Source organism: Anolis sagrei, chromosome 5 (genome assembly GCF_037176765.1).
Source record: "Anolis sagrei isolate rAnoSag1 chromosome 5, rAnoSag1.mat, whole genome shotgun sequence".
Classification (NCBI taxonomy): domain Eukaryota; kingdom Metazoa; phylum Chordata; class Lepidosauria; order Squamata; family Dactyloidae; genus Anolis; species Anolis sagrei.
This window is the reverse complement of record NC_090025.1, coordinates 193761905-193775623: the sequence shown is the minus strand read 5'-3', so window position 1 is coordinate 193775623 and position 13719 is coordinate 193761905. Positions and strand designations below refer to the sequence as shown.

The window sequence follows — 13719 nt, the reverse complement described above, 5'->3', positions numbered from 1 at the left end:
ACTACCTCTGAGGATGCTTGCCATAGATGCAGGCGAAACATCAGGAGAAAATGCCTCTAGAACATGGCCATATAACCCGGAAAACCTACAACAACCCAGTGATTCTGGCCATGAAAGCCTTCGACAATACATTGTTATGGAACTGATATAATTTTCTGGTGCAGATATGCTCTGTTTGATTGTGGCAAACCTCGGTGGACGCATCAATCAAGCGGGAAAGAAATCCAATAAAAAGAATTAGAAACTCAAGAGAATTTGCTTTAATTGCAGCCCGTGTCATGGAAAATGAACAATTTGCCCTTCCTTTTTTTGGAGGGTAAGTAAGTATTCCAGATATTGGCTCCACTTAGGACAGGTTCCACCGAGAGGGGGGGAAATGAAACAGAAAGGGGTGGTGGGGAAAATGAAGCACGAATGTGAAACAGCTTTTGAGGACTGGAAAATATACAGCGCTTGTGTCGTATAGTACAGCAGACAGTTCTTCCGAGTGGGGTTTGGAGGGAAGGAAGGGCAAGAGCAAAGGCTTTCTTCCGGGGCTCAACGGTGGTGGCCCCTTCCCTCTCTCCGTTCCCGGTCTTCATCACTTTCTCCGGCCAATTTGCGCCATCAGCTCGGCGTTGGCGGCCGCCTTGGCCCTCATGTTCTTCGCCTTGGCAATGTTAAAGAGGATGTTCATGATGTTGGTGGGGACGTCGAGGGAGAGGGTGAACTTAGTGCGGCGGTCACTTTTGGCTGGTCCCGGGGGCGCCTTGCCCTTGCCCTGCCATTGGGAGAGGGACTTGTAGCGCGTGACCCCCGGATACGTCCTTTTCCCCTTCTCCTCCTCCTCTGATTCTTCGTCTTCGGCCTCCTCCTCGCCTCCCGACCGCAGGCCAAAGCTCCTCTTTTCCAAGGGGGAGTTTTCCCCCAGGAAGGCTCTGCTGGCGTCTGAGAGAGCGGCGTTGATGCAGCCGTAGATGGATTCGGCTTGGTAGAACTTGAGCGAAAGGCCTCTCCTGGCCACGAGCAAAACCAGCAAGAGGACCAGGACCCTGGGCTGAGCCATCGTCCGTTCTGCCCGACGTCACTAGAGAAGAAGAGAAATGGAGAGACAGAGGTTGAAATCATCTGTGCTATATAATAATAATAATAATAATAATAATAATAATAATCATAGAATCATAGAATCAAAGAGTTGGAAGAGACCTCATGGGCCACCCAGTCCAACCCCCTGCCAAGAAGCATTCAAATCACCCCTGACAGATGGCCATCCAGCCTCTGTTTAAAAGCTTCCAAAGAAGGAGCCTCCACCACACTCCGGGGCAGAGAGTTCTGTAATAAGAAATTCAATGTGCAAATTCAATAAACGTGAATTTAAAATGATGTGTGGGAATGAATGGAAGAATGGAAGGATGTATGGATGGAGATAATAATTTTGGAAACACCAGTATAATATTAAGGCCTGCAATGACTAAATACCTGCTTGCTGCTTTGTGATTAAAACCTGTTAATGAGATCTGAAGAGTAAACTCTGATAAGAATGGGACAGTGATAAAGGAAATGTTTGCAACCTTCCTTATGCTAAGAAGGAAGTCAACATAAGATCAACACCAATCAAGAAGATCAACATCTAGCCAGGAAACTGAGATGGATCCAGGATGGAAGATGTCTATCATTAATTTACAACTTTGGGACTACATCAACAGAATTTTCCTATAAAAGACTCAGACTAATAATGCTCAAATGGTGGCAGACCGAGGAGTCTGTTCCACCCGCCATGCTCTGCTCCATGGGAAGGAGAGAGGTGGTGTATTTAGAGAGTGTCAGATATGCTCTGGGAAAGCATGATTCTGGACACTTTGGGGCTTCTTGCTCAAGGGAAGAAGAAGAAGTGTGCTTTTGGAGTCTTGGATTTTGTGCAGGGAGTCAGGTTCTGCTGTATGGAAAACAGAGATCTGGTCCTTGGCATTGTGCTTAGGGAAAGAAGTTTTGGCATTTCAGCGTTTTGAAGTTAAGGCGTTATGGAAGTTTTGGAACTCTGCTTTGGCAGGCTGCAGGAAAGCAGGGTCTGGCCTTACAGGTGCTTCTCCAAGGAGGGAGAAAGGATATGGTAATATTTGGATGCATGTGGATGAATGCGTGTACATGTGTGTGAATGCTGAGTGAAAATGTAATTCCCCTTTGTTTGTTTGTTAACCAATGTAATTGTAAATCCAATGTAGTTGCATAGAATCTGTATGTCTGTATGTCCAATGTCATTCTTTGTCTAAATGTTTTTCTGTAATCTGATATACCTTCTCACACTGGAAATTGCAATAAAAAGAACCTATGCTTCAAAATCATTGAAAAGTCATTCATGACAGTTCCACTGCTGAACGGCTCTAATAATAATAATAATCTTTATTTATACCCTGCTCCATCTCCCTGATGGGGACTCGGTGCGGCTTACATGAGGCCATGCCCAAAACAACAATTACATGAAATAAAACAAAACCGAAAACGCAAATAATAAACAATAATAACGCAAGTACATAAAACAAAGACAACATAGCAATATAAAATTGCAGTAATCAGTACAGTATTTGCTTTTGCTTGATAATTGCTAATCATAATTTCTGTGATTTGCTAATGGCAATGGCTTGACAAGTGTATTCAATTCGGCAATATTGCAAATGTGTCTTAAACAACACTGTTTAGATTTGCAAAACAACATAGAATCATAAAGTTGGAAGAAACCTCGTTGGCCATCCAGTCCAACCCCAATCTGCCAAGAAGCAGGAATATTGCATTCAAATCATCCCTGACAGATGGCCATTTATTTATTTATTTATTTACTGTGCTTATAGACCGCTGTTCTCAGCCCAGGGGCGACTCACAGCGGTGTACAACATGGAGGGATAGGTGCAAATTACAAGACATAATCTAACAACAACTAGTAATATCAAAAACATTGTCATCAACAGCATCAACATCAACAATCTCGATATCAATAATACAAAAATACAAAAATACAAAAAGTCATTCGCATCGTCTCATCGTTAAACCACAATCCAATATCGTTTCCGCTGTTCCATTCCTGTCATCATTACCAATTTATTGCACATCCAGTCCAACCCCATTCTGCCAAGAAGCAGGAATGTTGCACTCAAATCACCCCTGACAGATGGCCATCCAGCCTCTGATTAAAAGCTTCCATAGAATGAGCCTGCACCAGGGCAGAGAGTTCCACTGCTGAACAGCTCTCACAGTCAGAAAGTTCTTCCTCATGTTCAGATGGAATCTTCTTTCTGGTAGTTTGAAGCCATTGTTCCGTGTCCTAGTCTCCAGGGAAGCAGAAAACAAGCTTGCTTCCTCCTCCCTATGACTTTCCCTCACATATTTATACATGGCTATCATGTCTCCTCTCAGCCTTCTCTTCTTCAGGCTAAACATGCCCAGCTCTTTAAGCTGCTCCTCATAGGGCTTGTTCTCCAGACCCTTGATCATTTTAGTCGCCCTCCTCTGGACACATTCCAGTTTGTCAATAACGCTTTCTGTATATTAATAATTGCCTAATAGCTTAAACTATAATGTAAGTTGGGTTGTTGTAGGTTTTTTCAGGCTATATGGCCATGGTTTAGAGGCATTCTCTCCTGACATTTCACCTGCATCTATGGCAAGCATCCACAGAAGTAGTGAGGTCTGTTGGAATTAGGAAAAAGGTTTATATATCTGTGGAATGACCAGGGTGGGACAAAGGACTCTTGTCTGCTGGAGCTAGGTGTGAATGTTTCAACTGACCACCTTGATTAGCCTATAATGGCCTGACAGTGCCTGGAGTAAACTTTTGTTGAGAGGTGATTAGATGTCCCTGTTTGTTTCCTCTCTGTTGTTGTTTCTTGACTTAAATCAAGAAATAGTTTTCTAAGATCTACAGAGACACTCGCTGGAACACCTCAGCAAGCGAGAGTCCAAAAGTGGCAGGCTCAAACCCAGAACCTCAATCAATGACTGATACCAAATGAGAGACTCCCCCCTGAGCACACAGAAAGCTGGGCGACTTGGAAGGCGCTGTACAGACTGTGTTCTGGCACCACGAGATGCAGAGCCAACCTTCAGAAATGGGGCTACAAAGTAGAATCCACGACATGCGAGTGCGGAGAAGAGCAAACCACTGACCACCTGCTGCAATGCAACCTGAGCCCTGCCACATGCACAATGGAGGACCTTCTTATAGTAATACCAGAGACACTCCAAGTGGCCAGCTACTGGTCAAACAACATTTAATAGAATACCAAGTCTGCAAACTTTGTGTTTTGTTTGTTTGTTAAAAAATGCAATACAACTGTTTGGCTTGCTCCTGACACGATAAATAAATACCATTGCCTTCCTCTGAACATCTACAGACTTTATACCACTGACTTCTTTTGAATGCCCTCCACTGCTTTTCCAGATTGTCCACCATCATCCTCCATTGGACATCATCCAGACTTCTTACCACTGTCCTCCTTTCAATACCCCCATTGACTTCTTTTGAGACCCTCGGCCATTGCCATCTTTTGAATGCTCTCTATCACCTTGGCAAACCGTTTCCCAACACCTTTCTTTAATGTGCACCACTGCCTTTCCAGACCTTTTACCTTGCCCTCTTTTGAATGCAATCCATTGCCTTTCCAGGCCTTTTACAATTTTACTATGAACTGTATTGTCGAAGGCTTTCATGGCCGGAATCACTGGGTTGCTGTAGGTTTTTTCGGGCCATCTGACCATGTTCCAGAATAATAGAATCATAGAATCAAAGAGTTGGAAGAGACCTCGTGGGTCATCCAATCCAACCCCATTCTGCCAAGAAGCAGGAATATTGCATTCAAATCACCCCTGACAGATGGCCATCCAGCCTCTGTTTAAAAGCTTCCAAAGAAGGAGCCTCCACCACACTCCAGGGGAGAGAGTTCCACTGCTGAACGGCTCTCACAGTCAGGAAATTCTTCCTCATGTTCAGATGGAATCTCCTCTCTTGTAGTTTGAAGCCATTGTTCCATTGCGTCCTAGTCTGCAGGGAAGCAGAAAACAAGCTTGCTCCCTCCTCCTCCCTGTGGCTTCCTCTCACATATTTATACATGGCCCTCATCATATCTCCCCTCATCCTTCTCTTCTTCAGGCTAAACATGCCCAGCTCCTTAAGCCGCTCCTCATAGGGCTTGTTCTCCAGACCCTTGATCATTTTAGTCGCCCTCCTCTGGACACATTCCAGCCTGTCAATATCTCTCTTGAATTGTGGTGCCCAGAATTGGACACAATATTCCAGGTGTGGTCTAACCAAGGCAGAATAGAGCATGGGGAGCATGACTTCCCTAGATCTAGACACTATGCTCCTATTGATGCAAGCCAACATCCCATTGGATTTTTTTTTTTGCCGCCACATCATATTGTTGGCTCATGTTTAACTTGTTGTCCACGAGGACTCCAAGATCTTTTTCACAGGTACTGCTCTCGAGCCATCCTCAGAGGATGCTTGGCATAGATGCAGGCAAAACATCAGGAGAGAATGCCTCTAGAACAGTGGTTCTCAACCTGGGGTCCCCAGATGTTTTTGGCCTTCAACTCCCAGAAATCCTAACAGCTGGTAAACTGGCTGGGATTTCTGGGAGTTGTAGGCCAAAAACATCTGGGGACCCCACGTTGAGAACAACTGCTCTAGAACATGGCCATATAGCCCCAGAAAACCTTACTATGAACTGTCGAGGGCTCCTCTACTTTTAATGGTTGTGTAGAAGAGAGAATTGCATCAGGTGTTACTTGTTGCATTGGCAAGCAATACGTAATGAAATTGACTCCATTAAAGGTATAGGAGCCCTCAAAGGATGTTTTGAGCCTGGCAACCTTATCCAGTTCACTATCCTTGCAGTGTATTTAGAAAGGGCCCTTCGATAAAATCAATGGGGCCTAAAGGCTTCATAAAATGCCATGCCATAAGTGGCACTCTTTGTGGACACAAACGCATCATAACAATGCAGACAAAAATGCCTACATCTAATACAAATAATTTTTTAAAAAGCGGGGGAAGTCCTTACTTACAAGATGAAATAACACTTCGTATAAAACGATGTTTATTTTCTAGAGAAACACACATTTCAGTAAAGTTCTTCCACTGAATATAGGACTTTTAAGTGGGAACATTATTGTATCATCTATAATAATGGAAACTTCTTACGGATCTCCATTAGTGGTGATGTTCTGGGGACAAAAAAAAAAGTAAAGGAAGAAGATAATATTCTGAAGGCTGGATACAGGCAGACAAATGTCAGCGTGCTAGAAGAAGCAAAGACCACCAGTATTGAATCGATGGTCCTCTGCCATCAATTCCACTGGACCAGCTATGTTGTTCGAATGTCCGACCTCCGTCTCCCAAAGCAGTTGCTCTACTTCGAACTCAAGAACGGAAAAAGGAATGTTCGTGGGAAGGAAAAGAGTTTCAAAGATGGGCTCAAAGCCAACCTTAAAAACTCTGGCATAGACACTGAGAATTGGGAAGCCCTGGCCCTTGAGTGATTCAGCTGAAGGTCAGCTGTGACCAGCAGTGCTGTAGAATTTGAAGAGGCATGAATGGAGGGAGAAAGAGAGAAACGTGCCAAGAGGAAGGCGCGTCAAGCCAACCCCGACCGGGACCGCCTTCCACCTGGAAACCAATGCCCTCAAGCAGGTGAAGATACGGGTCAAGAATAAGGCTCCACAGTCACCCACCGCCAGGACACTGAACTTGGAGGACAATCCTAAGTAAAGTAAGTATAAGTTAGATTCTTGGGTGGGTGAGCAGGTGTGGCTTTGCTGTGCATTATACGACGGTTGAATGTAAAGTAATGCCTCCACCTTCGTAACTCCTCAACAGATGGCAGTACTGGTATGTGGCAGGTACTGGCTTGTTCAGTAGACTCTCCTCTACAGTTCCATTTTGGTGGGAAGTCTTAACATTGAACGGTTGTGTTGGTGAAGTGCGAAGTATGGAACCCTGCGCAGATGGTCGGTCAATGTGATTTAAGCAACGTGCAGTCATCGAATTCTTGACACAGAAGGTGTCACCCTAAAGGAGATTCATCAGAGAATGCAAGCTGTTTAGGGTGATTGTGTTGATGTGAGTACTGTGCGTCATTGGGTGAGAAAGTTTAAAGATGTTGAGTTGGAAACATCTGACTTGTGTGACTTGCATCCAAGAGTTGGATGTCCTGTGACAGCAACCACTGAGTTTCACAAGCCAAATCTTGACAGATTGATTCAGGATGATCGTCGTATCACTCAGAGAGAAATTTCAATCATAATCGGCATTTCACAAGAATGTGTGGGTCACATTATTGCTTTGCTTGGCTATCGGAAGATCTGTGCACGATGGGTACCCAGGATGAGGAACTGTGAGACGCTGGTTGCGGAAACAGAGTGTTGACCTCTTCCCTGACGGCTTCAGAAAACTTGTTCATCATTGGCAGAAATGTATCCAATTGTCTGGTGATTATGTGGAAAAGTGAATAGTAGTAGTTAAAGAGCACATTCTAAGGATTATTTCTGCGTTTGATTTATTAAAATATTCCCATCCGCACCCAAGTACCGAAGGTGGAGGCATTACTTTTCATTCAACCCTCGTAATGGTGGAGATTGTCATTTGGTGCCACCTTGTGGCCTTAATCAGCCACAAGCAGGTAGATGAGACAGGTATGAAAAAGGGTGCACTTCTAGTGCAGAATGAATACAGTTTGACACCACTTTAACTGCCATGGTTCAATGCTATGGGATCTAAGGTGACACTGAGATATTTAGGATGGAAACAGTGTTCGAACTCTTTGCCTTCCCAGGTAACTTTCAATTTTCTGTTGGCTTCACAGTTCCATAGGTGGAAAGCACACACTTGTGTCTTTGGCCTGTCCAGACAGCACCTTTATTCCAGGAACTTCTGCAGCAAACAGGAGGGCGGCCAAACGCCATTCCCTGTAAACACTGAAGCAATCACTACAAAAGGCAAAAAAGTGAGATTTCCAGGTGTGGGAATTTTGTGGTTTTGAGCAGAATATGCAGATATTCACATGTCTGTATGTCCCTGCAATTGGAAATCTTGAGACTTTTTAATCTGGGTTTGTTCCTGGGTTTTAGATGTTTGTTCCTGATTGGTGAGTTCCTAAAAAGAAGGTGACACAAGTAGAAGGCAAAAACTTTGGGTTGTTGTAGGTTTTTTTGGGCTATATGGCCATGTCCTAGAGGCATTCTCTCCTGACATTTTGCCTGCATCTATGGCAAGCATCCTCAGAGGTAGTGAGGATGCTTGCCATAGATGCAGGCAAAACGTCAGGAGAGAATGCCTCTAGAACATGGCCATATAGCCTGAAAGAACCTACAACAACCCAGTGATTCCGGCCATGAAAGCCTTTGACATGCGGGGACATGAGAGATGCCTCCCACAAGGAGGGTAAAAACATCAAAACATCCGAGTGTCCCCTGGGCAACGTCCTTGCAGACGGCCAATTCTCTCACACCAGAAGCGACTTGCAGTTTCTCAAGTTGCTCCTGACATGACCAAAAAAAAAAAAAAAGCCAGTGCAGCTGCTGCAATATGGAAGTGGTTATCTCCCTGAACAATGCTCCAGTTAGTAACCTGGCTGCTAATCTCTGGACCATTTGAAGCTTCTAAACTATCTTCAAAGGCAGCCCCACGTAGAGAGCATAGTCCAAATGGGATGCGACTAAGGTGTGGACTACCATGGCCCAGTCTGGTGTCTCAAAGTATGGGCACAGCTGGTGCACAAGTTCTAACTGTGCAAAGGTACTCCTGGTCACCGCTGACACCAGGGTTCCAGGGTCAGTGATGAGTCCAGGATCACCCACAGACTGCGGACCTGTGTCTTCAGGGGGAGCACGACTTCATCCAACACAGGCTGTAATCCCACATCCTGATCTGCCTTAAGACTGACCAGGAGTACCTCTGTCTTGTCTGGACTGAGTTTCAGCTTGTTGGCCCTCATCCAGTCCATTACTGAGGACAGGTTCAGGACCAGAATGGCATCCTTGGCATTAGGTGGAAAGGAGTAATAGAGTGGGGTGTCGTCTGTATAAATTTGGCACCGAACTCCAAAACTCCGGATGATGTCTCCCAGCAGTTTCATGCAAATGTTAAACAGCATGGGGGACAGAATTGAACCCTGAGGGACCCCACAGGCCACCCGTCAGGGAGTTGAACAGGAGACCCCCAGCTCCACCATCTGGGTCTGCCCCTCCAAGAAGGACCAGTGCCTCCAAACACCAAGTTTTAAATCATGGAATCATAGAATCAAAGAGTTGGAAGAGACCTCATGGGCCATCCAGTCCAACCTCATTCTGCCAAGAAGCAGGAATATTGCATTCAAATCACCCCTGACAGATGGCCATCCAGCCTCTGTTTAAAAGCTTCCAAAGAAGGAGTCTCCACCACACTCCGGAGCAGAGAGTTCCACTGCTGAACGGCTCTCACAGTCAGGAAGTTCTTCCTCATGTTCAGATGGAATCTCCTCTCTTGTAGTTTGAAGCCATTGTTCCATTGCATCCTATTCTCCAGGGAAGCAGAAAACAAGCTTGCTCCCTCCTCCCTGTGGCTTCCTCTCACATATTTATACATGGCTATCATATCTCCTCTCATCCTTCTCTTCTTCAGGCTAAACATGACCAGCTCCTTAAGCCGCTCCTCATAGGGCTTGTTTTCCAGACCCTTGATCATTTGAGTCACCCTCCTCTGGACACATTCCACCTTGTCAATGTTTTAACTGTATATTGTGGACTGTTATGGCATCGAATGGCTGCCAATCTGTAAGCCACCTTGAGTGGCCTTCGGGCTTGAGAAGGGTCGGGTTAAAAATATTGTAAATAAATAAATAAATAAATAAAATATCTTAGCATGGCTCATTATGTTATCTCCATTCACAATGTTGGCTAGTAATGCCATTTGTGGAACCCTGGATGAGATGTGATGCAGGTACCTAAACCAACTCTCTACAAACCGAAATGGGTTTGACGCATTGTGAAACATGAAGCAAGTCTGCCGCCACACCTGAAATACCAACAACTAGGCTAAAGGAACATACAAAATCATTTTGAATATGGGTGATCTACTCTTCATGGTAGCAACTAAAATCCGCCCTGGGTTTTAGTTTGAACTTCCAAACAGTGCATCTATGCTGTAGAATTAATGCAGTTTGACCCCATTATAATTCTTGCCACTCAATGCTATGTAAATAATGAGAGTTATAGAATCATAGTGTTGGAAGAGACCTCATGGACCATCTAGTCCAACCCCATTCTGCCAAAAAGCAAGAAAATTGCATTCAAAGCACCCCTGACAGATGGCCATTCAGCCTCTGCTTAAAAGCTTCCAAAGAAGGAGCCTTCATCACACTCCGGAGCAGAGAGTTCCACTGCTGAACGGCTCTCACAGCCAGGAAGTTCTTCCTAATGTTCAGATGGAATCTCCTTCCTTGTAGTTTGAAGCCATTGTTCCATTGCGTCCTAGTCTCCAGGGAAGCAGAAAGGAAGCTTGCTCCCTCCTCCCTGTGGCTTCCTCTCACATATTTATACATGGCTTTCATGTCTCCTCTCAGTCTTCTCTTCTTCAGGCTAAACATGCCCAGCTCTTTAAGCCGCTCCTCATTGGACTCGTTCTCCAGACCCTTGATTCTTTTAGTTGCCCCTCTTTGGACACATTCCAGCTTGTCAATAACTCTCTTCAATGTAGTTTTACAAGGTCTTTTGCTTTTTCCGCTCCCCCAAATTACAATTCCCAGGATTGAGCCATGGCAGTCCAAGCAATTGCATTCTACGGTGCAATAACAAGACAAGTTGTGCAAAGTAATAGACCCATTCAGAAGAAAGTGGAGTCGACATCTTTGCTAAAACGTTCAGACTAAAATACAGAGTGGATTTCCTTTCCTATTATGGAAGCCACCGGACGCTCTGGGTTATTAATATTTATGCAGAAATCTTGAAAAACTTGCAATGACAGAGCATCCCTCGACACAGTGGCCAAAGAGTTCCTGATAGGAAAGTCTCTCGGTAAAGATTTTCCGAGCAGGGAAGCCAACTGATGCCGAGATCCATGGCTGAGTCCAGACTCCTTTTTGAATTGGTCTGGGAAAGAGACCCTCCCATTCAAGGGTGCATCACTCAGAGCTTCCATGCCTGCTCTTTCCTTCTTATCCCATCCTCCTGGGATGGTGACGGTCTCCCTTTCTTCTCTTCCTTCGGAATATGATCAAACCAATCCCCCAAAGTGGCTTTTCACGACATGACTGGCACCCCAAATTCTTGATCACGGCTTGCTTTCTGCCCTCTTGATCAGCTTTGAAACTCTGCCCACCTTTTCCCCTACTCATCATCATCATCATCATCATCATCATCATCTCATACCCAAATTTGCAAATTACACCTAAAATCCTAAGAGAAACATCTAAGCCACTTTGGAATCCAGGGATGATTGGAAATTATTTTAATATGCTGTGAGGAATCTTGAAATAATTAGACCCCTTCCCTTCCCTTCTTTCTACCTCCCTTTCATTCCTTCTTTCTCTCCTTGCCACTTTCTGTCTCCTTTCTTCCCCATCCTTCATTTATTTTCTCTCCTTCCTTTCCCTCCTTTTTTCCTAATTGCTTTCCTTCTTTCTCTCCTCCTAACCTTCCCCTTTCCTTCTCTTCTTTTAAAATGTCCCACCTTCCTTCTTTCTTCCCTTTCTTTTCTCTCTCCTTCTATCCTCTTCTTTCTACCTTCTTCTTTTTATTCCTTCTTTCTCTCCTTGCAACTTTCCCTCTTTCCTTCCTTCCCCACCCTTTTTATTTTCTCTCCTTCCTTCCTTCCTTTTTTCAAATTTCTTTCCATCCTTCCTTCTTTCTCTTTTAATATTCCCTCTTTCCTTCTTTCCCTATCCTTTTTATTTTCTCTCCTTTCTTCCTTCTCTTCTTTTTCCCAAATTTCTTTCCATTCTTCTTTCTTTCTCTTTTAACGTTCCCTCTTTCCTTCTTTCCCTATCCTTTTTATTTTCTCTCCTTTCTTCCTTCTCTTCTTTTTCCCAAATTTCTTTCCATTCTTCTTTCTTTCTCTTTTAATGTTCCCTCTTTCCTTCTTTCCCTTCTTTTAAAACTTGCTTCCTTCTCTTTTCTTCTTTCTACCTTTCTCCTTTTCATTCCTTCTTTCTCTCCTTGCAACCTTTCTTCCTTCCACTCCTTTCCCCCCCAAAATTCCTTCTTTCTCTCCTTCCTTTCCAGACCTTGTTTCTAACTTTCTCTTTTTACCCTCCCCCTCCCCTTTCCTTTCCAACTTTCTCTCCTTCCTTCCCTTTATAACTCTTCCTTCCTTCCTTCCTTCCTTCCTTCCCTCCTTCCTTCCTTCCTTCTCTTTCCAACTCTCTTTTCCTCCTTCCTTCCTTCCTTCCTTCCTTCCTTCCTTCCTTCCTTTCTCCCTTCCTTCCTTCCTTCCTTCCTTCCTTCCTTCCTTCCTTCCTTCCATCCTTCCTTCTCTTTCCAACTCTCTCTCTCTCCCTTCCTTCCTTCCTTATCATTGTTTCCAACTTCCTCTTTCTTCCCTTCTCTCCTTTTCCTTCCAACTTTCTCTCTTTTCCTTCCTTCTCTTTCCAACCCCCTCTCTCTTTCTTCCTTCCCATTCCTTGTTTCTAGCTTCCTTTCTTCCCCTTCCCTTCTTTTCTTTTCCAACCCTTTTCTTTCCTTCTTTCCTCCCTCCCTTCCCAGATCTTGTTTCCAACTTCTACTTTCTTCCCTTCCCTTCATTCCTTTTCTTTCCAACCCTTTCTTTCTTTTCCTCCATTCCCTTCCCTTCCTTCCCCTTCCTTCTCCCTTTTTCTTTCCAACTCTCTCTCTTTTCCTTCCTTCCTTTCCAGCCCTTGTTTCCAATTTTCTCTCTTTTCCCTCCCCACCCCCTTTTCTTTCCATCTCTCTCTCTTTTCCTTCCTTCCTTCCTTCCTTCCTTCCTTCCTTCCTTCCTTCCTTCCTTCCTTCCTTCCTTCCTTCCTTCCCTCTCTCCCTCCCAAAGCCCATGCCTTTTCCTAATATCCAGGTAAGGAAGCCCACCTACCTGTGATTCTGGGGAGAAGCCAGGAGGGCACACCCTTCGCCCTGAGCTCCTTCTTGGCAGCGCCTGCTTCCCTCTCTTTCTCTCTCTTTCAAGATAAGAAGAAAGGCATCAGGTGCTTCAACCTGGACTCCTCTCTCCTTTGCCTTTGATGGTTGTGAAAGGAGCCTGCGCTGCTAAGGGGTGGTTATTTTTTAATTCTCTCTATGGAAACACCTCCTCTCTCTCTCTCTCCCACTCTTCCTTCCTTCCTTCCTCCTCCTCCCTTCACCTCCCTTGGACTTCTCTCCTGTATATATGGAAGGTGGGGAGGAGGAGGTAGGAAACGACTGTGGGCTGAAAGCGTAAATCCAAAGAATGAATTCAGACACAATTTCGTTCATATCATTTTGGACGGGCTTGCAACGTCATAGTAGATAGATGCTTTCTGTGTAATTTAGGGACAACCTTGCCTGTGATGGTTGCACACCTTACATCAATGATGCGTCATGGTTTGAGCGCAGGACCACAACTCTGGAGTCCTGGGTTCGATTCCCTGCTCAGTTATGGGAACCCATTGGTGACTTTGGATGAGTCACACTCTCTCAGCTCCAGAAAACCCCATCATAAGGTTGCAATAAGTTGGAAATTACTTGAAGGCACACAGCAGTAATCCCAACATGTTTGTGGATGTG

At 44.7% G+C, this 13719-nt stretch overlaps 1 protein-coding gene across 1 annotated transcript; it reads right to left on the bottom strand.

The window, feature by feature from the left end:
- Positions 1-237: 237 nt before the first annotated feature.
- Positions 238-13431, bottom strand: UCN3 (urocortin 3). Its single transcript, XM_060776407.2, has 2 exons — positions 13049-13431; positions 238-1066 (listed from the first exon to the last, which is right to left on the bottom strand). Exon 2 carries the CDS (start codon positions 1043-1045, stop codon positions 581-583), a length of 465 nt encoding a protein of 154 aa, XP_060632390.2. The 5' UTR covers positions 1046-1066; positions 13049-13431; the 3' UTR covers positions 238-580.
- Between the last annotated feature and the right edge of the window lie 288 nt (positions 13432-13719).

What these genes read in the sequence shown, in the direction of transcription:
- UCN3 (XM_060776407.2), bottom strand. Translation starts at nt 1,045, where the DNA reads ATGGCTCAGCCCAGGGTCCTGGTCCTCTTGCTGGTTTTGCTCGTGGCC.